Consider the following 25,093-nt stretch of genomic DNA (forward strand, 5'->3'; position numbering starts at 1 on the left):
GGTCACTGTAGCCAACAACAGAGAGGAACTGCCATCTTCAGGTCTATGCTTAATGTATCCTCAGGGGGTCTGTCATTTGTGAGGGAAATGGCAGATCTTCTCAAAGGTAAGTCTCAGGTTGTGGGTGGAGATATTAAGAGCCAACTCCTTATGTACGAAGGGAAGCAAAATTTAAACAGCATGTGTAGTCACATAAATTATGACTGTGGGATGTCTTATTTCATATTTGGAGGGTTGGTAGACACCCAGTCTATAGACCCAGTCTATTTATACTTGAAAGCTCAAAGTAAAACATGCACCCATGAAGAAGTGTATCGGAGATAAGAGACACAAAAAAACATAAATATACTATAAAGTGTTTGGAAAAGTGAAACGTGTTTGTAGATTATCCACTCACACTGAAGAGTCTGGTTTCCTGAAACACAACACTAACACTAACAGAGACAAAATGTCTCGTAGATCAATTTTCCATCATTCACTGGAGCTGAGTTCAGCAGCTAATTAAAAACATTGATTCTGTTAATGAGGGTCAGACCTCTTTATCAGTGTTGGACCGTTAACAGTTTGTTTTCCTCTGTTCAGCACTAACGCCTCCTCGCTCTTACAGCCAGATTTAACCCAGGAATGAACATTGACTTGTTCTACATCACAGCTGTAATTTCCTCCTGTCAGACTGTAGTCTGAAACCCCCACACTTTAAAGCCAGCTGCAGAGACCCTTACATGAGAAACAGTTTGTATGAAGAAGACCTTTCCTGAGGTTTTAGAAGACTAAAGATTGTAGAACTTTCTCAGCAACTACATCAAAACAAATAAATTGGGACCCTTTCATTCAATGTTTTTTATAGATTTACACTAAAAACTTGGTATTCTCAGCTTCATGAGGTCATCACCTGAAACAATTTGCAATTAACAGGTGTGCCTTGTCAAACGCTGTTAGGATATATTGCCTTCTTGATGGACTTGAGATCATCAGTTGTGATGTGCAGAGGTAGAGGTAGTGTAAGCATATAGTAAATTGTCCCATTGATTCATTTTTTTCATTTTCACTGTGTTGTCAAGTACAGTCAGAAAAACCATCAAACACTCTGATGAAACTGGCTCTCAACAATGGCATTAGAGATTAGAGCCCACATGAATGCTACACAGAGTTCAAGCAGCAGAAATGTTTCAACATGAACTGTTGAGACTGTGTGTATCAGGTCTTCATGGTCGAATTTCTGCAAAGAAACCACAACTGAGGGAGACCAACAAGAATAATACTGTTTGTGTGAAAAAAAGGAATAGACATTAGACCTGATAGTGATGTATTCAAACTTTAAGGCACACTTAAGCATAGCTTATCTGAGTGGGTTTTTTTAACAGAACATGCTGCCAGATTATGAAAAGGCCTCTTGACCAAGAAGGAGAGTGATGGAGTACTGCATCAGGTGACCTGGCCTCCACAATCAATCAACCTTAATCCAGCTGAGATGGTTTGAGATGAGATGAGGACCACAGAGTGAAGAATAAACAGCCAACAAGCGCTCAACATGTATAGAAACTCCTTCATGAATCTGATTGAGAGAATGCCAATAGTGAGCAAAGCTCTCGTTAAAGCAAAAGGTTGCTACTTCTACTTCTACTTGCTACTTCGAATCTAAAACATAAAACATATTCTGGTCTGTTTGACACTTTTTTGTTCACCACATAATTCCATATGTGTTATTTCATATTTTTGTTCTTTTCAATGTAGTAAATAATAAAAATAAAGAAAAAAAACATTGAATGAGAGGGTGTGTCCAAACCTTTGGCTTCTTTACTTCCCTGGAGTAATATTATTTCCAAATGTGTGTGGAAAGTTAGATATGTAGATTCTTTATTGTCCTTTCAAACGTGTGTAAATAGATTTGTCAATGTGTACAAAAATCACTAAACTCAGATATTTGTGTATGTGAATTCTACATGTACAACAACAAATTCATAAATCAAAGTACCATACTGACTGAGATACAGCTTCATTTGCTCAGAATACATCCTCTGACCAAGTAATGGTCCCATGGAGGTACAGTATTTGAAAATGACAAAGCGATATGTTACTGAATATGTAATTATACAGTCGTTTTGTAAAAACCTTTGTGTCATAACGATCATCATATCTGGGAGGGGTCTAACCAGGGAGGTGTAAATTACAGCATCAGACGAGCCGCTCTGTCTGTGCGATCACACATCAAACATGTAAGAGATGGTTAGCGGTGCAAACAGATGTTTGACTAACTTTGAAGTGTGTGTATGCACACTCAGACAGGCAGAGTCACGTGTGATGTTTAAAATTAGACCCTCAGATCAATGCCACTCCTTGTAAATACGAACACACAACACACTCACCGGCTTTTGACATAAGCAAATTTATTGTTCTTGCTGTGTGTGCAGCGTTACATAAACATGTAGTGGTGTGAGTCCATCTGTGGACTGTTGGTCCATGTGAAAACTGTACAGAAAGAACTTTTTATGCTAGAGATTTATGTGTGAGCTAAATAGACGTGTGGGGTATGAGAGTTTAATAAACTGTGCCGAGACACGCAGCCAAGCAAAGTCAAAACTCCCCAACTGAAAACATTTCATTTCATTTGGCACCGTATGAGCATACAAACCCATGGATTATCTGCACACACTCTTTTCACTCAAACACACTCCTGCACATACAAACTCCACGTCCCACGCCACTTTTACCATGCGACCGTCACAGAATAAAAAAGGCCACAGACCGCCCACGCTCGACCCATCTTCTCACTGTCGAATTTCCCTGTGACAGTTCAGACTCCACCTCTTCCTGTGGGAACACCGATGGGAGATTTATGACATCGGACACTTCTCCTCTGAGATGTCTCAAAGTTTCCACCCTCTCCCTGTGCAGACAGGGTGGACCCAGCATCACAGGGACTTCATAATGTAGCAGCCAGTATGCCCAAAACTAATCATCAGACTGTGACAAGTCTGCTTTATCATATGAGGACGTGTTAAGGCAGTGAACACAGTGCTGGATAGGCAGTGTTTATTATGTGACGTCATCTCTGAATTCTGGTGATATTTCATATTATAATACATTATACTGCAGACAGATCCAACCGAAAGACCAAAACCAACAATGAACGCTCCAACACACACACATTTGAGTATTCAAAGCTTGATATATCGCACTCCTCTGAGGCATGGAGCTACGGAAGCCCAGAGTCAAGTGAAAAAAAAAAAAAAAAAAAAAAAAAAAAAAAATTCTACTGAACCATTTTTTAAAGTCTAATCCAAATTGTTTATGTGTTTATGACTTAAGAACATTTATTTATTAATTTCACCCATTCATTTTTAATTTGTTATCCTTTTCAGGGTGGCAGAGGGATGGCCCCAATCCCAACTGACATTGGGCGAGAGGAGGGGCACACGTCAATTCATCACAGAGCTGACACGTAGAGACAAACGATCAGTCACGATCATATTCAGACTTGTGACGCGATTTACAGTCACCAGTTTCCCTACATGGAGTACCCGAGAGAACACACACTATGCAAACTTTGCTAATCACTGCACCATCAAGCTGCCTCCAAAGAAAAAAAGATACAAAAATCATTTTTAGACACAATTTTAGACAGTTCATTTTTTAAAAAATAGGTTTTTAATTACTCTATCCTAAACACAAAAAAGATTCATGAAATTAAACCTGGAAGAAAACTTTAATAGTCTTGATCTCTTTAGTTTTAGAACATGGGGTTGTGGTGCAAATCAGCCTCTTGTGGCCAAAATACGTATGACATCAATAAACATGATCCTGACAAAAACAATGTTTTACAGCTGCCAAAATATTTTTTTTTCCTGTCCTGAGTTCATGAAATACAGGAGAAAAAAAATATTTAGATCAGACTTAGATGAAAATGAGAAAATAGATCACCAGATATTTTCTTATTTGCCTCTTCGGGCTTCCGTACAGAGCTCCATTTGTTTCAAAATCGCACAAATGAGCCACATGTTGCACATAGCAATGATTTTCATTACAGTTAAATCTACCTATTATTTTCTCCATTCATTTAGAGAATACACCTCCCACAGCTTCCTAATGCGCAAGGTAATGTCTACAGATTGTTTGTTTCGTCTGATCAGCTGTCCAAACATTCAAAGATCTTCATTTTACAATGAGAGGAAACAGAAACAAATCCTAAAGCTGAAACTGACAAAGGAATGTTTGCTACAAACCAGAGAACTCCGCTGTTTTAGGAGATTTAGAGACTTAAAAAATTATCTTCAGCAAAAACAAATGTTATTTGTGTCTGAAAGCATTGAGACAGACTGAAAGACTTCCACATTGTTGGTTTTGGTCTTTTGTTGAGATTTGTCCAAAAACATTAATAACACCGTCCTTCTGCTTTAAGGGCTCAGGCTGAGGGGGGTTAGTTGGTACCCTGCAACTAAGATGAAGATAGGGAGTGCAACTGGAGCATACACAAACACATACACAACACAAAAGAAAATTGAAATCTTCAGAGACTTGACTCTTAATATTCTCTGTGCAAACTGAAGGTAAGAAGTCTATTGCTTAGTAAATGTTAGTAGTACCACAACATCTTCATGTGCACCTTCAGAAACATGTGCTTTTTAATAATCCTGTACATCTGATTCTGTTATTTGATGCAAAGTGATATTCAAACTGTTCAGAGCTCTTTCGGGTGCATAGTTTAGACTAAAAAAGGCATTTTTAGTGTTTATAAAAATAAAAATACAAATATAAGCCGACGTGTGCTGCTGTCTGCTCTGTACAAAGGATGGATGTGTGGTTTTATGTGGGGAGAGTTATGGTTTTCATCAGAGAGTCTGTTTATTTTGTGTAACTGCAAACAAACACACAGCTAACTCTACTCTCTCTTTCTAAACCAGAACAAGGAGTTCATGATTCGTTGCTCCTCCGCCGACCGCCTGCTGCTGCTGCTGCCGATGAAACACAGATGAAGAAAAAAAAATAAATTCACATCCTGTCTCTGTGGTAGGCTTGAATCTCCTCCGTAAAGATAAAAAGGCCACAGATTCTCCTCTCGGACACAGTCTAGTTCGTTTCACGTCTGTTACCCGTGCAGAGGGATGAGTGTGTTCAAGTCCTTGTACCCCACCCCACCCCCCTCCATCCTCCAGGGATCTGTTTGTTGGACCGGTCCTGCCGTGCCCTCTGCTGAGGAATCAGTGGACCCCTCCGTTGTAAGACTTCCCATACATGTTGAAATCTGTTTCCACAAAGTGTGTAGAGACGGGCTGCTTATACAGAGGGTTGGAGGCCTGCGAGCAGAAAGGAAGACAAGATGAGCTTTAAACTGCAGCAGAGGAACTTCAGGGTCTCAAAGATAAAATATATAATTATTACACATTATATAGTCCAAAACAACTGATTTATCATCATTAGATGTCTTTGTCTCTTAATGTCGATGTAAAAGTCTCTTTTGGTTTTGATTTAGTTTGCTTTACGATGCATTGTTTTGTTTCTGGATTTTTAAGAGGCTTCTTCAGAACTCCCTCTCACAATATCTATGCACCAGAGACACAGATCACAGACTCAAGTCTGTAATTTGTGGTGATTTATTGAATTTGACTCTGAGCTTCGTATTTTTGATCCACACATTTTTGACTAACGTGAAAACAAGTCTAGTTTGAGCACAAACGGTAAGCTCCACCAGACTGGTGAGGGTGAAGGTGGGGGGGTGGAGGGTTCGTCTTTACCATCTCGTATCGGGCTCGCGAGCGCGCGCTCTGGAAGCGTGCAAACTCTCGGCGGTCGTGAACGGTGATGACCAACTTCCAGACGGCGAGCAGCACCACTCCCACCAGCAGGATGCTGCCGACCACGGCGAGCAGCACCGTGAGAGCATCCGTCCCACCACCGCACTCTGACGTGGGACAAAGACAGTGTGGATGTGGAGTTATAAATGCACAGACAGGAGGGAGGCTCACTCAGAGAGAGGCGTTAATGCTTGTGTTCATGAGAAAAATGGAATTGGGAATAATTAACTGTTAAGAAAATACAACAACATGAGTTGTTGTCGTCATGCATCACTGTTTATGAGCAGCAATGTAATTAGCTGAGAGCTTATTCATTAATCACCACGACCTCTGATTTATGATGTCACTCCACCCAGTCTGTTTGCACTTTGAGCTGTTGCACCTACATCAACCACAACAGCAGCTGCACTTGCCAACCGCCTTCCACTTGACACTGCACTTGCAATTCATTCATTTGTGTAGACGCAGTTTCAGTCGGTCTTAGTCTGTGCTGTGAGCTGACAGGCGCACCACAAAGACTTTCATGAAAAGTTGTTACTTAATGCTACATAATACAATCTAACAAACTCTGATCGAATCAGTGTGTTAACAGGACAGAGTAGCTCATGTGTGGTTGTTGTTTGGAGCACTGACCTGGCTCTTTCAGAGCTGTGAGGATGGATGTTCCGCTGGCGTGCTCAGAATACGTGAACTTCATAACACAGTCGTTGTCTGTCTTGTAGAGACAGAGCACAGCGCCGGGGTCGTCTGTTTCTGAGAGGCAAGGACAGACAGACGGTTATGTTACAATCATCTTTATGTGCATCTGTTTATGCAGCATTTAATCACAAAATGGAAAGAGGAGAGGCTGAAAACTAAAAAAAAGAGCTGTTGGAAACCTCACAAATTCTGAAAACTCAAGTTTTTGTGAAGCATTCTTCCAAACGGACAGTCATTTCTCTGCTTTTGTCAGTTTTCTTCTTCATTCTGGAGGATCTGGCCCTCTTTGTTTTGAAGATGGTAACATAATCACAACATAACCATAACTTTATTATCCATCAAGGTTTGGATTCAGATTCAGAACACAGAGAGACAAAGGGAAGGAACAACTGAAGAGCAAAGAGTTCATCGATCATCACATCGCAAGAGTTTCTTTGCTGTGAAATCACAGCTGTGATCCGGATGCTATTATTCTGGGTGCCCTGATTTTCAGTCAATCTTCATCACCCAAAAAAGTCTCAAGGAGGGTGAGGTCACACTGCCATGGTCCGCCCCCTCCTCCTCCTCTCTCTATTTCATGCACAAAGTATCTGGAATGTACATGTGGAGTCCATTAAGGCCAGTCAGATGGCTGAACTAGTAGGGAATGCTATGAAACATGTCGGATCTGGGCCAGGGCCATGCTGGGCCAATACGGAATGCTCTTATAATAGTCTCTAAAACTAAACACACGAGCGCTGGGCTCGTCTTTCTCCTCTGTGCTGCACAGCAGAGCCATGGAGGCCATAAATCACCGAGTGCTTATTAATACATTCCTAAACATCTCCCGACTGTTTCCCTCCGGGCTGTGAGGGACGTAAAAAAAAAGCTTTACAGATACAGCGGGACTCAAAGTGCAGCTTCCTGCTTTTTGAAATGACACAGGAGAGGCAGAGCTCTGCAGCAGGTCCATGTTTGTTTAGTGGTTGGATTCTCCCTTTAAAGAGGGAAGAACTTTATCCTCGACTGGATTGAACTCTTTGAACTGAATGAGGGGGGTGGAGGTGTGGGTGGTTGTTTCCTGCTGTGTTGACTGAAGGTGTGCGTGGAGCCGAGAGGCCCAGACTGCCACCTGCCACATATAACACACATCAGGACACGAACGGCCAGTGCTCGCGCTGTGCTTTCATTCCTGATCACAGAGGTGTGCGAGGTCTTAAACAACATGTTGAACATCAACAAGCTAACGGGTATCAACGAACCCAAACCCAAACCCCTGAGGCTCCATGCCTAACCCTAACTGGTGAGTCTCTGGCCTAATCCATAACACCTCATCCACATGTCTGCCTTTGGACCTTAGATATTCCTTATTCTAACACCTTCCCATAAGGGTATCCTAACCCTAAGTACTTAGGCTCCATGTCTCACCTGAATTGCCTAGTCTTTGGCTAATCATAGATCTTAACATCTTGTCTATATACCCACTTCTGTACAATGGATATCCTCAACATAACGCCCAGACAGTTATCCTAACCTGAACCACTCTGGCTTCTTGCCTAAACTGAACGGCCGCACTGAGATAATAATCCAACCCTAACCCCTCTCTTTTTTTCACCCCCTTCTCTTGGGCAGCCCAGTGAAAGTCCACGTGATAATCATGTCGAAGAACTCAGAATATCTGACAGACTACAAGCAACTCCTCCACCTACTGCAACATAAACTGTTTTCTACAACTAAACAATCCCTAAACTTTTATCTGAAAAACTGCATCTATACACCCTAGATTCATCAGTCATCATGGCAAACAAACCTAACCCTAACCAAGATCATAGACCCTAATGCGTGAAAAGCACTGGCCAGTGCCTTACCTTTGACACACACACACACACATATATATATATATATAGAATATATATATATATATATATATATATATATATATATATATTATATATATATATATATATATATATATATAATATATATATATATATGTCAAACTGCGTAGTCGTCAGCAACTCGGGGGAGAGTCAATGTGAATACTGCACACCAACCCTAAGTCTACAGTGGGGCCTGCTTGGTAACATAACTCTCAAAAGTTTTGCATTCCCCAAACTGTCCTTTGTGAGACCCACAATGTCAATCCACTCAGGGCATCAGAGAACTCTTAACAAAAAGCCAGTGTTTCCCGCTCAGCAGGAATTCTTACATGATCCATGACAATGTTCTTTTTAAAAGTTGAACAAAGGCTGGTTCCTCACTGAGCACGTTCGCAGATTGTTTGTGGAGTTTGCTGCTTTGTGTGATTCTGCTCTAGACACATAATATCACATCCAAGCTGATGTCCGAAGTAACTTTAGTAGAAGTAAGTAGGGCTGTAGCCAACAACTGATCATTTTCTTGATTAATCAGTTAGTCATTTGGTTCATGACATGTCTGAAAATGTTGCAAGAGTTTCCTAAAGTCCAAAGTGCTGTCCTCAAATGCCCAGTGATAGTCAGTTTACGGTCACAGAGGGCTAAAAACATATTTCTACTGAAGCTGACATCAGGGAAATTTTGACATTTTCCTCAGAAAATGACTCAGAATGATGACAGGACTAAACAGTTAACAGTTAATTTAACAGTTTGTCCAACTGAGTGCAAAAAAACCTGTTTTGTCCAGCGGCCAAATGGCCGAGAATACTGAAGTGCCAATGAGCAAAGTGTAGATGTGATGGAAGTAACAGGATTTTCTACGGGTCAGTATAATGGTAAATGGACTGTACTTATATATCTCCTTTCTGGTCTTCTGACCACTCAAAGCACTTTACAGTACATATCTCATTCACCCATTCATACACATTCACACACTGATGGCACAGCCTTCAGGAGTAATTTGGGGTTCAGTGTCTTGCCCAAGAACACTTTGACATGCAGACTGGAGGGGCTTTTTAGAGTAAGTACTGTTTGTTTCTATGCAATATTATACTATGGAGCAGACAGTTATGATCTGGGTTTGGTTGTATGTGTGAATGCTTGAATATGTATACTTAATTTAAGATTTCATTGAATTTGAAGTGGATATTTATGTTGTGTTATTTGCATATAACTCGTCTACAATGTGTACAACTGTTGACAGCTGGAAAGAGAAAATGAAAATGTTGATGAAAAAAAACAGAATCATGAAGATAGCTGACGGTTAATTTAATACTTTGACCACTTTGAGTGCAAAATAAAACATTTTGGCCAAACGGCTGGTGATTGTTTTACCAGCTGTCAATAGACTGTTGTTTTGGCTGGTGAGTGAAGCAAAGCTACCAGTCAGCATGTTTTACCAGCATCTGGCTGATAAATGAACACTGAGATGGAAGAAGGAGCTCTGGGATCTCATCACCAACCTTATAAACTTGTTGTGTTATTCCCTCCCACTCACAGTTGTGTTGCATGCTAAAGGGCCAATGGAATTTTAATTCAATATATTATAGCATATTATTTGATAATATATTGAATAATAAAGTGTGTATATAATGTAAAGTAACAGGATTTTTTTTTTACAGGTCAGTAACATGTTACCTTGTTACACGTTCAGTCATTTCTTGTTATCTTATAGATGTTTGTTCTTTATCCCATCAGACAACATGACAGTGAAATGAGAGGATGACTTACTGTACATCATAACAACACCAAATGCCTCATAAAAAGTGACAGTGGATGAGATATGTAATGTGAAAAGTGAAACTGTTGCAGATGCCACACATGTGAATACTTTTCTCTGACAGCTAGCTGGTCCGTGTGTGTGTGTGTGTGTGTGTGTATATAGTGGGTGTATGTAAGAGTGTGTGTTTGCTCACTGAGGGTCTCCACAGTGATGATTTCATCTTTGCACAGGCGCTGGCAGGTCTGGTTGTCTGCGAGCCGTCCGGAGTTGAAAAGCCGGCACTCGATGCACTCTCTGAAAAAGAGAAGCAAAACTTCTGCTCAAATCTATAAAAGGGTTCTTCTTCTTCTTTATCCGTGACATACGAAGCACTCACAGAGCACAGAGTCTGCTGCTTGTTATTTTTACTCAGAGTATGTCAGCTGTAAGAAATGTCCCACTGCGCTCCTCAAACACTGGAACTTTCTCTGCTGCACACTGAGCAGTGGGCCAACCGTGCAGCAAACACAAAACAAACACGGCGCAGCGGCTGTGTTCACTTACTAACGTTGGAGTGTGCATCAGCTAACAACGCTGGAACAAACGCCTGACATTTCACAGACGCAGCGAGTTTGTTAAGACCTGCATACGGATTTCATTATTAGCACAGGCAGGGTCCATTACTGTGTCCACCCACATGAACGAGGGCAGGCCGAACAACAGAAACACTTGACACATGATCAGCTGAATCAACGCCTCTCTGAAACACTTTGTGAGTCAGTGCACTGTGTTAGACTGTTAGTTTGAGTGTTTCTAATAAACTGACAACTGAGAAACACACAAAGCAGCAAAAAGCTGTGATGCATCTACTTGTGTTTAAACTGTTTAAACTACTTTACTTGTTTGAATTTATGTGCACTGTGGCGCCACATTCTGCAGGACACATGAAACATTACACATCATAAACCTGTCTGGATGTCTGAAAAAGTAAACAAATGCTAAATGGATTTGGAAAAGCACTTTGAGTGGTCGGTAGATCAGAAAGGCGCTGTATACATACACACAGCAGTTCCTATTCAAAGCTCACATGAGCCCCAAAATAAAGCCTGGACGTAGCATCCACGACTTCACCCACAGGTTTGTGAAGAGCTGCTGTAAAGCTCAGTGTGGAGGCTCCTGCCTCTGTTGCCTCCTGACTGATCCAAATAGGGAGCATTGCACTGGTTTCTTAAACAAGCTACCTGTTACCAGCTGTTAATCCTGCATAACTTTAAGTCTTAATATAATGTGAACAGGTGAGTTATATATAAATTCACCCTCAGTACAGTTGTCATGAACGGGGAAATTAGCTACAGAGACCAAAACTGTTTTTTGTACCAGGCTGTAAACATGTTTATTTCTGCTGTGAAGTTGGACATTTGGACATGGGGACTTATGGAGACTGACTCACTTCTGCAGCCTGTCTCAAGTGGATGTTTGGGGAACTGCAGTTCTCGGTACTTCACAGCAACAGAGGTTGCGGCTTAGACTAGACTGGGGGAGCAAGTTGATTTGTTTGAATCAAACTGAATTAAAATTCGTCTTTTCTGCTAATTAAACACACTAAGGTAACAAACCTCCACCTCTGCGCTGTGTACATGCCTCTGCATCGCTCTGCTCAGCTTCATTTCATCTTTCCTAAACTGAACTGGTCAGACAGCTCGAGCATACAGCTGAGGAAGCAGTAATGTCTGGTCAAAGGTTGCACCATAAAGATCAAGGCTGCCCTGGAAAACAGGAGCCATGTGTATGTAAGGAGTCCTGACGAGAGGACGGGGCAGGTTGTTCTGTCCTTCTCTTCACTAGACATCTGACAGCTGTTTAACCTCAAAGCCCGAGCTGCCACACTGACTGATGCAAGTTCAAACCACAGGGCAACACTTTCATTTCTAAGGGTCACAAATGGAATGAGAGTTATTCGGACAACTGTCTAATGACTTCTTCATCAAAGCTCAGATAAGTCCATAAGTGAGTGAGTTATGTGAGGTGTTTGGACCTCACGTGTGATGGTTTGACCTCATCCCTGTGTGGCAGACTGCGTCTCATCACTGAAGCGGATTCCTGAGGCCAAACTGCTGCACCTTGTTTCTATTTTCCACCTTCAGTCCCATAATGAACACACACTCTTACTCCATCAAATGACAGGAGTGCTCTTGGTTGTTTTGCCTGGTGTGTAGTGTGTTCCTGATGTAGATTTACCTTTTAGTGCCACAGGCGTCGGGGCAGGTGGGGCATTTTTCACACGTGTCTCCAAATGCCCCTGGCTCAGTACACTGACAGCGGCCGCACACGCAGTTTCCACGCCCGTGGCACATCCTCCCGTCACCCGAAATACAGGACGACGTCTCCATGGAGCAGTTACAGTTGTCGCCAATGTAACCAGCGTGGCATTTACACTCCCCACAGTGACACTCTCCATGACCTGGAAAACAGAAGAACAATGAGGAGGTCACCTACCACCATTGGAGAAACAATATTTGAAATAACTGTGCATTCACAAAATTTACAAGCACATCATGTGATAACACCAGGGGGTGGCTGCCTGATACTGGCTCCGTTATAAAAGTTTGAATCAGAGCCAGAAGATTCTCCACCACAAACACACACAAGCACTGTGTAAAGGGTTACACTACAATGGCCAAAATGTGTGAACAATCACCACAACAACTCCAACTTTTCCATTTTGTTCCTCTGTTTTATGTAGCAGAGAACGGGGCAGTGATGTAACAGTTCACAAACTCTCCTGGTGCTTGTGAACTTCCATAAATTAGGACAACAGAGAGCAGATTTTCTTCTTTAAGAACAACAGAAGGTCTGTTGAGAGCATGTGCGAGATAAAGGAAGACAAATGTTCCATTTTGGAGGCCAGACACTGGCTGGCAATCAATGTTATGATAGACCCTAAAGATTGGATGAGTTTGAGGTCAGGGCTCTGTGCAGTCAAATTCTTCAACATCGAAGTGGGGAGCCCATTTGTTTATGGACCTGTCTTTGTGCACAAAGATGTTGTGATATGATGTTATGTAATGTTATTATGTGTTTTAACTGGAACTAAGGAGCCTAACAGGACAAGACTGTTCAAATACTTAAGACAAGAACATATAGTGTGTATCAGAGTGTGTGGTCTGAGCTGTGATCGTCTGAAGTCTATCGGGACTTTGGGTTTTTGTAGCAGTGAGTTTTGTTTCTTTAAAGACAGTATGACATAATGTGGACACATTCTCACACGCAGTCTAGCTCCCAGTTTCCTCTTCCTGAGAGAACCTTTAGACCAGTGAACAGCTGGAGCAGCTGGAGCTTTACAGTGCTGACCTAATCCACATCCACTACCAGCTCTGAGCAAACTGCCCCCTTTTGTAGCACGCTCATTAGCTTGTTATCTGCACAGGAACGACTCCAACAGAAGGCAGGCCTTTTAGGGAGAGCGCTGTGTCCCACTGGGTCATGTTGAAGCTCTGATTCGTCTCGGTTCATCTTTGCGAGCGCTCTCCCTCTGCCACAGGCCGCTCGGAGACAAGAGGAACCCTTGATGGCGGGAGGACAGCAGCTGTAATCAGGGAAGCTCTACTTGACAAGCTTATTTCACACTGGTTGGTCAAAGTCCCTCCACAAAGACCACATTCATTAGACCGCTACCTCAGAGTTGACATAAAGGAGCTGGCAACACTTCATCAAGACGGGCTTAAGGCAGCTCGAATCCAAGAATTCATAATGTGTATCAGAAGAAATATGCAGGACAAAACATCAGAACTGTGATGTGTCAGACATGCAACGTACAGCGACTAATCTAGAGACCCCAAGAAAAGGTGGCTGGTGATGATCCTGTAGGGACAAACTGTTGTAACAGCATTCCCAGCTGGATCAGAACTGTTGTAAAAGCAGCATGTGGCTTCATTACAGAGCCCGGAGCAACCCCTTATTGCTGGTTCCAGATTTGTAACTGTGAGGATTTGCTGCTTTTCTTTGTACTATGTCATAGTAAACTAAATTTGGGTTCCGACTGTTGGTTGGACAAAAACAAAAAGACGTCACCTTCTCTCTCTTTAGGAACTTGTGATGGGAATTATTCAGTAGTTTCTGAAAATAACTGTTGGTTGCAGCACTGCATCATGTGTTTGAGTTTGGTTGGGAGTCACTACGATCAGATTAAGTTATCAGGGCTGAAAGTCAAAGATTCAAATCATTGTTGGGAATTGAGTCAGGAACATTTCAGTCCCCAGAGGTAGGTGCAGAATGAGCACTGAGGCCATTTGGAGACAACAGGTGAGAGAAAGGGTGAGAGTTACGTCAAAAGGAGCTAACTGAGGTGGTTCGGGCATCTGATGCCCCCTGAGCACCTTCCTTTCTTTGGAAGTGTTCCAGGCACGTCCAACAGGGAACAGATCCTGGAGCAGACCCAGAAACCTATAGCTGTCGGGTACATCCCTAAAAATGATTCTAAGGCATGAAAGAAGTTGCTCTCTGCTTTTCAAGCAGCTGAAATGGAAACACAGTGAAGACAGAATCATGATCTTATAGAGGAGTGAAGACTGAGGAGAAAATGGGTCACTAACAAATGAAATCACTGCTGTCTGTCTAGGAGTGGCTGCTCCTTCTGTCCAACGTGCACCCAACAAGGGATGAGAACAATCAGATTATGCTGCTACTCGACCTCAGACCCAGTGAGGAAGAAAAACACAGTGTCTGATTAAACCCAGATCCTCAAAGAGGTCACAGAGACTTCTCGAAATCAACAGGAAACATTCTGTCTAATCATCAACATAGTGGTCAGGGTTGCGCAACAAACTGTCTGGAGACACAGACATGCAATAAATCTTCTATTTTTGTATTAACTTGTGTTAATTACTCAGTATAAGCTGTTCATTTTTAAAGGTGGAAAAACTGAGACTGATCAAATGAATCCTGTTTTGGGTAATGTGGTTATGTGTCTGGATCACCACCGCCCTAAACTCTGGCAGTGGAGGCCAGCATGACGAGTGGCATGAGTCACAGTATCAGCTCTGGGAATGAGTCCTTAAAAGACAGCACTGCTGCTTGGGCATTCAGAGGACAAGAACTTATTTTTTGTGTGACAGTTGGCTGAGGATAAAATAAATGCAAGTGCAGCTGCTTAGACATCAGTTTACTGTTCAACAAGTCCTGACGAGGTCTGCTGTCTACTCACTCCTCTGCTCATTGTGTCAGAGTGAGAAGTTTTGCATGTGTGTGCATATTGTTCCACATTCCTTCAGTTTGCAAAGGAGTGTCCTGCAGGAGTTCTGCAGCTTTGAAGGTGCACACAAATGTAAAAAAACATTTTTTGGATTGTTTTATTTGGTGTGACACTAGAAAAACAAACTATTGCCTAAATCTACAGTTCTCCTCGGGGGGGGGGGGGGGTTAGAGTCTTTCAGCTCCTTGTTTTGGTCCTATCTTAGTTTAATCTCTCATCAGTGTTGGCTCTAGATGAAGTAGGTGGTTGTTTTTAGCAACAAAAAAAAAGCTCTGATAAGCTCTGCTCAAAACCATCCATCCAATCCAACCAACCATTTGGTGAACATCGTGAAGCACCAGATATTCCCTCTGGACCTGGTGGAGACCAAAACAGAGCAGCAAGGAGAGTGAACATAAGACCTATGTATGTTTGCCAGGTGGCCAGCTCTAAATGAATCGTAAAGGTGCTCCAAGTCAAAAGAAAGGAGTTAAAGTACTTTAAGTGATACAACCAGTCCACTGTCAGGGGATTCCGACCCAACCCAACATCCTCTTGCTAGGAACCATCTTTATTCTACCACAGTAATGACTCAGATAAGAGAGATCAACACAGTCACAGTGCGATAACAGCTTGAGTGTACTAGCTTGGATCCGTCCATGAGTTGCAGTTGTCTTGGTCTTATCAAATCATGGCCTGGTACTGCCCTCTTTATCTACATCTTGATAACCAGTTAACCACTCCTGAGATGAACAGCAGCACTCAACAATGCATGAGCGTCATCACCATCACTGTGCCTCATAACAGATGCGTGGAGAAGGTTCATGGGTTCTCATCCCTAATTTGGTTATTAGGTTGCTAAGTTTCTTTTGGCTGTATTGCGTACCGTTTTGATTCGCTGCTCAATAGTGGGATTAAACCGTGCTCATGATAAACACAGCTGTGGCAGAGGAGGAGGGGTGGAATGTGTTCAGATCCTTCAGAGCTGTGACCTTCCTCTTTTTCTTGCAACTTTTCCATGACTTTTTCTCGAGACGTTCATTCAGCCTGGACGAGCAGCCAAGTTAAGAGGAAGCTGAAGACTCTGAGACTTTGACCTCAGACAGAAGGAGTTCTCACTTTCCTGAATTTCAAACCATTCCGTCAGATACCATCAGATGAGTCAAAGTCAGGTTTATATGGAAGTATACTGATGACGAAAGAGTAGAGAGAGCACACACTTCATTTTTTCACGAGAAATACCTCAGAGTTGTTTTAAAAATCAATAATCAATACCATTCTCAAGTAATCATACTGTTTTTTTCTGGAGCTGATCATTAGCAATAAGCCTTAATAAACCGTCAATGTGGATAACAATGAAAATAGAAGATAAAAAGAAATAAAGATAACGAAAAAAATACAGAATAAAAATGACTTAATTTAATAGTAAATACATATTTTAAAAATGTATTAATATAAACAGAATTAAATGAACAAATGTGAAATATATATTATGTCCTATATTTTGTCCTGATATACATTTCTAGATTTATTTATTATTTTATTTGTTCTTTGTTACCTTTACATTTCCACATTTTATATATTTATTTATTTATTTAGGTACTCCACAGGCTCGCAGTCTCTCAGCTCGTTTTGTCATCAGTACACTTCCATAGGATAACAAGTGAGCAGCAGAGTGAGTGAACAGCAGGACAGCGGCCTGTCAAAGTGCTCAGCCTGGTGCAGCGGGGTCTCCCACATGCTGCTCACTTCCTCTGCTCAGAGCCTTGCATCGCTCACTTCATTCCCATCTTGCATTGCTGCTTCTGAGCGAGATGAACAGAGAGAATGTCACACAATGACTATGAAGAGCACATGAAGAAGCTTGAGGTGAGACTGTTTTGTCCTCAAAGGAAACTCCATCTACTGATGAAGATCATGTAATGTAATCAAAAGCTCAAGCTCTTTGTCATGTCATCACTCATTCACACACATTCACACACTGATGGCACAGCCTTCAGGAGCAATTTGGGGTTCAGTATCTTGCCCAAGGACACTTTGACATGCGGACTGGAGGAGCCGGGGATCGAACCACCGATCATCTGATCAGTGGACGACCCGCCACAGCCAACCCCTAACTGTTTTATTAATGTTCACAGTCCCTGTTAAATAAACTGCAAATGTTCTATTTATGCTTTACAACATTTACATCACATACTGTATGTCTGTATGAGGACATTTAACTTGGTGGGTGCAGAATTGGAGACTACTTCGTAGTCAGCATGAGGGATTTGAATTGAATGCAGGCTGCTACAGGTAGCGTGGAGGTCGCTGAGTAGTGGGGTAAGGTGTGCCCCTTTTAGAAGCACGTAAAAATGTACCTACATTTGCTTGTTACTGCTTCTCACACCAGTTAACCTGCAGTGGTGGAACCTGTAGAGGACCTGTGTAAGATCTGAGGTTACTTTCTTGTGGTCGGCACCAGCAGCTCCCTAAAACTGAATTATCGGCTCTCTGCTGTCAGACTGCCTGCCTTTAAAAAAGGTACAATTACAGGATTAAGAATATATTTTTCACTAAACTGAGGCAGATACACTACAGAGGCAGACTATGAATGCATTCCCACATTTTCTGCCTGGAGACATTCTGGGGTTCACATCCAAACAGGCTTGAGTAAATATTTGCAGATTATCTGGAGAGGAAATGAGCTGTTGGGTTATTTTTAGAATCACAGGTGCTGAACTGTATCATTCAGATGTGCCGGACAGCAAGAGCCCGGGATGTGAAAACAAACAGGAGCTCCATTAATGCTGCTACTTTCATAAGAAACATTTTAAACAAACAAAATGTACCAGAACAAATTATATCTGACATCTGAGAGCAACAGAGCTTTGTGCATACCCAAATATTTCCTGTCCACAGTGAGAGAATCTATGCACGCTGCATGTTTTATGGGGAGAAAAGACAGCGGAGGACAGACGAGCTGGACTGGACACAGATGTGTAATCCATCAGACGTCTGCAAACATGGTTTGGGTTGTTTTAGAGCAGCCTTGAGAGGTGGACCTAAACCTACAATCGTAACATTTCTTTGTTTTTCTGTGGCCAAATGTGTAATCATCACAGCAGCTCGAATGAAACCTAACAAATCAGATTCACTGAAACACTAAACCGAGCCGTGATTACACCATACCATTTGAAACAGACAGCCAAGATTCTTCATCTTAGTCTGGAGGAATCGTCGTCTCCAAACTGAGCGGGGACGTCACACTGAACTCAGTCACCCTCATTAGGAACGCAGTGTCCGATATGACGCGGCAGCCTTCAGAGAGCCTGGACAGAGGGTCAAACCACTCCCTCTCTTCCCCACTGTTGATCTAAAGAAGAGAAACAGTCACTTCCTGCAGCGGTGGTCAGAGAGCTGCCCGTGTCTCTGAGGTTGTGCTGTGTTTGTGTGCGTATGGAAGGAAAACGTGCCCTCTAACCTCCCTCCATCTCCAGTTGCAGCCTGAAGAATTGCCCTATTTTCTGCTCTCAGCTGAGTCTGATGAAAAGCTTCAGTGAATATTTGAAATGCTTGCGGTGCACTCTGGGTCGCTGGCATCACATCACACCAAGAACTCTGAAAGAAGGAACATTTGTGTGTGCCTATAGGAGGAGGAAGAAGGCACACAGGCTTTATTTCCTGCTCCTGACAGTTCCCTGTGGGAATCCTACAGTACAGAGTTATACCTGCATATAATCTGAAGAATAATGTTGCTACAAAGTGAAGATGAATATTAAACTAACACATTATTGGATTTATGAGCCAGCAGACAGCCAAAGGAAATCTTTCTTCCTGCCCACATCCTCCAGCTCCTCCTTCAGGAATCAGAGAGCAGCTCAAACAGGTTCTCACATGGGTTCTGGGTCTGCTCCAGGATCTCCTCCAAGTTACCAAAAACCACCACAGGCAGACGTCCTGATCAGATGCTCAAAGAACCTCAAAGGACTCGGTCTGCATGTCTTGTGGTCATGTCTGGACAGACTTTCAGCAAAGGAAACTAAACGTCAGCCATTTGTGTCTGGAAATCTTTCTCAAAGCCAGAGTTCATGACCACAGGTGAGGGTAAGAACCAAGCAGCAACCTTTGTGGTTATCATGTGAATCGAGTCAAATTTCAAAGCAGCCATGCTGTTAATTCTGCAGAACTTTAAGTCTTAATATAACTTGAACAGGTGAGTCCACTTAATTGGATTAAATTGGATGGTTCAAGTGTACCGGACAAAGTGGCCGGTCGGTGTAACGCCCCAAATTCCACCGGGCTGGGATGCGCCGTGTTCTGTGTGTACTGTGGTCGCCCGGAGCTATATGTGGCTGTTCTAGTCAATGTTTTAAACCGGTTCAAAACAGTCCCAGAAGGGGGCCTCTGCCGGGCTCCACAGGGGAATACCATTTTATATTTGATGGACACCATAAGCAGCCGACTGGAAGTCAGGTACAGAAAGAGCAGAAATCAAACAAAAATCAAAGCCAAAACAAATGAACTACATTGCATACAGTATTTACAAATTTAGAAGCACATAAACCAGAAAAATTAGCAAATCTGAGCAAGAAAACAAAGTCAGGTGGGCAAAAACACTCTGAAACGCTGCCAGTGGAGTTTGAAGTCACGATGTGACAATGACGTGGCGCTGGGGTTTTTGGGTGAGTATTTTATGCTGAAGAAGCCGTTTTTAGGCCTGCACATAATCATTGTTATTTCCTTTCAGCTGATGTGGCCGTGGTGAAAAATTATTTCACAATTTCCCAGGAACCCACATGACATCTTTAAATAGCTTCTTTTGTCCGATAAAGACTCCAGAATCCAAAGAGAAGTTTCTGATTACAGCACAGCAGGACACAAGACAAGCTCAAATCTGAGAGGCTGGATGCAGCCTGTGTTTTTTTCTGCTTAAACAATCATTTTAAAAACTGCTTAATCATTCCAGCTGTCTGTCAGCCATGCAAACATCATAGCTGGTACGATTCAAGCACAGGCACAGCGGTGGTCTCTGTGACAGAACAGCTACCACAGTCCATTCTAAAACAGGACTTAAATGTTCGACTGTGATCAAGTATTCTGGTTAATACGACCACATCTGCTTCATCTGCTGCTGCTTCTTTGTCTGACTTCATTTAAAGCCAAAAGAAAATATGTCAAATGACAGAGTGCATTCATGTCAGAGACTAGACAAATGTCACACAGCGTGCAGCCCCTCCCTGACCCGGGGAAGGAGCGCAGAATCTGACTGCACGACTGTAAATGAGAGCTCTGACAGCAGAACAATACCAGAACCACTCAGCCTAATTATACAGTAGGCTGCGGGATAAGATTACTGTTTGGTCGCAGGCTCACACTGGCTTCAGAGTGGATTTCTTTGTCTGAGTGAGTGAAAAACATCGAGAGAAAAATGAAAGAGAAGCTTTGCTTTCAGACTCAGTTCAACTTCTTGATGTGCCCAAACTGACTTATTTCCTCTTTCGAGCTATTTTAACTTCCTGTCCGTTTGCGGCATTCACTTTTATTTTTTTCCACGGGAAAAGAGTAAACTCTCGGACGTGAGAAAGAACATTACAAATCTGCCTTGCCAAACAAGAAAGACATGTTTGTATCATCTCTGAGGTTGTTTAGGATTCATGGAGGACACCGTCGAAGCTCATTTTCTGTCACTCAGGATGAACCATTACTAATCCTCCTTCAGGGCTAAAGGCTGGAATACATACTGTTCTGATAAGATAACACACACACACACACAGAGGCTCTTCTGTCTGCCTCCATAAAATCAGAGCTTTGCTACCCAAGAAGCAAACTGAGGAAGCTCGATGGAGGGGGAGTGCTAGTAAATGTCATCCAATGCTTCTCGAGATTAATTGCGTTTCAAGAAGCCAGATATAGCTCATAGATTTGAAAGGACTTGAGTTATACGCCGTGTGATTAAAGAGGGGGGATATGATTGATTCAATCCAGACAGCACTGTCAGATTTACAGGGCGGGAGCATGCAGCAACAACATCCCACTCATCCAGAGTTTAACATGAGAGCAGGTGGGGGAAGCGAAACGTTCGCTGAGAGGAACAATTCAACAATTCAGTGTAGTGCGTCTCATCAAAGCCATTCCACAATTAGACCACAACAACATTTAAAGATCCACTGTGTCAGATTAAGGAGGATGCAACCCTAACCTAACCTAACCACATCCCTGTTTACAGAATATGGAATATAATATGCAGAACTATGTTTTCTACAGTAGCACAGATCAGACAAACCAAACACTGGCTCTAGAAGGTGCCCTCCACCTTTTGGTAGTAGAGGGGTATTCAGTTGGTTGTAATCTGCAGCCTCACCACTAGATGCCACTAAATCCAACACACTGGACCTTTAAGTTACTGTACAGAAATTTGTGGTTGATGGAAAAACGACTCCTTGCCCATCTAAAGTTCACCTCTACAGTTTAGTTATTAACATGATATCTGAAGAAGTCTGGAGTCAACGGTGTGCATCGATGTAGAGGCATCGTTCATTTGTGGTTGTAGCATGGTGCCGTAACAAAGCAGCAGATATGGGGATAATTTTAGACCTATAGTGGTGTTAAATAGAGTTTAAGGTATTTAAAGAAGGAGTCTGTCATTACAGTCAAACAGTATCTTTAGTTTAGTCCAATCAAATCAAATCAAATGTCAGTCAAATCATGGCTCATTTGTATTTCATCTTCCTTCAGGTTGGTCCCGCCTACACTACTTAACCTTTTACTGTTGTGTTTTAGACATTTGTCCTGAGATTTGATTGATTGTTATTGGGTAATAAAACTATATATATATCTCACAGTTAATCAAGTACCTTTCAAGAGAGCTGTGCACCCTCACTATGACAGAAAGAAGTCACAGCTTCTGTTGTTCACCAAGACATAGTTACATGTAGCACATGTATCGAAAAAGCCATTTGAGCATTTATTCAATATCCTTGATATCAGACTTAAGGTCCATGTACTAGTAAGCTTTTTGTCCTCACTAGTAAGATGATTTTGCGCACTAGTAGAACTACTAGGGCACACTAGTAGAACGACTGTGTCTTACTAGTAACGTTTTTTACACTACTAGTGCCACTTTTGGCCTACTAGTGCGCAATGAAACCCTACTTGTAAACTACTGTGCTACACTAGTAACACTACTACGCCCTACTAGTAGGCATGTGTCACGCACTAGCAGCCTCCTGGACCATACTAGTAGCACCAAAATACCCACTAGTAGCAATAGTAAGGCATTTTTTACCTCAGTCGAACAAAGTTTGTCTTACTAGTGAGCCTCCAAACCCAACATGTAAGGAGTTTGGCTGTACTAGTATGACACAATAAACTACTAGTGCGCAACTAGCGCGCTACTAGTATGCAAGTGCACACTACTAGTGCGTGACTTCATTCAGCTAGTAAGACATTTCTGTAACATGTAACACATTTCTGCGCACTAGTAGGACAACTACGTCTTACTAGTGAAGCAAAACTGTGCACTAGTTGACAACTGTGCGCTACTAGTACTACTAGTGACACTATAAAATTGTACTAGTTAACGTCTACCGCTTCACTAGAGACTAATAGTCTCACTAGTGTTACTAGTGGACATTCTAGCCATTACTTTTGTGCATGTAAGTTGCAAGATGCAACCGCTAGTAGTACTAGTGGACTGCATGCAAATGAAGAAGGTGGGACATGGATTTTGATTGGTGAATGTTCAAACTGTGTGCTTGAGGTCTTAAAGGGGCAGTTCTGAATACCAGAGTGTTTAGCAGCGGTCATTTTGGAAGATGTGTCAACTTGTTTTGTATTATTATAAAATGAAAATTAACGGAATGCATTTCTAATATTAAAGTGGTTATTAATTAGGTCATTTATTTATGTTTCTTTTGTATTTTTCGTTTATTCATGTTTATTACATATTATACTACTTACAAATCAATATCAATTGTATCTCCATTTGTAGGAATTAAAATATTCTAAGTTAATCTAGAGATAGATAGACAGATAGATAGATAGATATTTAGTGGCTAAGATATGCCCAGAATTATTATTTTAATAGTTTTTGTCATTACTTTGGTCCCCCTAGTAGTACTAGTGGACCTTTGATATCCGATATCGTGATATCACGAATATCACTTGATATCTCGGATATCAGGGATGTGTTTATTATGTTATATGTTGATATCCGTGATATCAAACACATCCTTGATATCTGTGATATCAAACATATCCTTGATATCTGTGATGTCTGTGATATCACGGATATCACAGATATAAAGGATATCACGGATATCAAAGATATGCATATCCAGGACATCGGATATCTGACATGATATCAACATCATAACTTAACATCATTATTGTTCTTCTTATTACCAACAACAACAACAGTAAAAGCTCATCAGGCTTTATGGGGTTAAGTTTTTGCTGGGTGGAATCCTTTCAGAAGAGCCAATAGGAAACCTCAATGAATGTGCTGTCCCCACCTCCCCATTAGCATTTTATTTTACTAGTTCTACTAGTGAACATTTGGACCCTTACTAGTACTACTAGTGGACACTTTTGCCTTACTAGTAAGGTCCAAAATAACCCAACTAGTGCTACTAGTGGTTGCTGTGGCTCTTACTAGTAGTACTAGTAGACAATTTGGGCCTTACTAGTACTACTAGTAACAGCGAGAATGCCCACTAGTAGTACTAGTGATGTCGAAAGAGACGTACTAGTATTACTAGTAGACATTTTGACCCTCACTAGTAGTACTAGTAAGGTCAAAAACATGTTACTAGTGCTACTAGTGGACATTTTGGCTCTCACTAGTACTACTAGTGGGCATTCTCGCTGTTACTAGTAGTACTATTAAGGTAAAATATACCTTACTAGTGCTACTAGTGGACATTTTTGTACGTACTAGTAGTACTAGTGAGGTCAAAAATGCCTTACTTTTGCTACTAGTGGGCATTTTGGTGCTACTAGTAGGGTCCAGGAGGCTATTAGTGTGTGACACATGCCTACTAGTAGGGCGTAGTAGTGTTACTAGTGCAGCACAGTAGTTTACAAGTAGGGTGTGATTGCGCACTAGTAGGTCAAAAGTGGCACTAGTAGTGTAAAAAACGTTACAAGTAAGACACAGTCGTTCTACTAGTGTGCCCTAGTAGTTCTACTGGTGCACAAAATCATCTTACTAGTGAGGACAAAAAGCTTACTAGTACATGGACCTTAAGTCTGATATCAAGGATATTGAATAAATGCTCAAACGGCTTTCCATACACATGTAACATGTAACACATGTAGCATGAAGCTACCACAAAAACTACACATTGTGTTTTTAAGCTTCAGTTTATGAACTGATGACACAAATAAGATATATGTGAAAGAGCTTAAGAGGTGCTGAATGAGGCTAACTGAACTAAACTGAGCAAATCACCCGATGGCTAAAGCTCTGTACCCAAATAAGAGTGTTGGGGGGGAAATACGCTTATTCTGTTTCTTTATGAGTGGGAGATGAGATGACCCACAAGTCAAAATAAGCTGCTCACACACACACACACAGACACACACACAGACACACACACACACACAGACACACACACACACACACTTTTGTCAGTTCGGAACCCCTGTGATGGGTCTTCTATGATTCTAGGCAACATGTTCCCCTTTAAAGAGCTGCAATATACAATATTAGCATCCTATCTTTGTGCGTGTGTGTGTGTGTGTGTGTCAGTGTGAAACAGCTAAAAAATGTGGCCTGTTAAAATGTGCAAGC

At 41.8% G+C, this 25,093-nt stretch overlaps 1 protein-coding gene across 1 annotated transcript in view; it reads right to left on the minus strand.

Annotated features, from left to right (window-relative positions):
- Window positions 1–2,367: 2,367 nt before the first annotated feature.
- Window positions 2,368–25,093, minus strand: part of itgb5 (integrin, beta 5) — a 50,807-nt gene continuing 28,081 nt past the window's right edge. Inside the window, exons 12-16 of the mRNA XM_027290976.1 lie at window positions 12,327–12,549; window positions 10,303–10,403; window positions 6,426–6,545; window positions 5,733–5,899; window positions 2,368–5,294 (exon numbers count right to left, since the gene is read on the minus strand). Of these exons, the coding sequence (XP_027146777.1) occupies window positions 5,199–5,294; window positions 5,733–5,899; window positions 6,426–6,545; window positions 10,303–10,403; window positions 12,327–12,549 (707 nt within the window). The 3' untranslated portion in view covers window positions 2,368–5,198. The remainder of the gene's footprint in view (window positions 5,295–5,732; window positions 5,900–6,425; window positions 6,546–10,302; window positions 10,404–12,326; window positions 12,550–25,093) is intronic.

The sequence above is a fragment of the Larimichthys crocea genome, chromosome XVIII, assembly GCF_000972845.2.
Source record: "Larimichthys crocea isolate SSNF chromosome XVIII, L_crocea_2.0, whole genome shotgun sequence".
NCBI classification, from domain to species: domain Eukaryota; kingdom Metazoa; phylum Chordata; class Actinopteri; family Sciaenidae; genus Larimichthys; species Larimichthys crocea.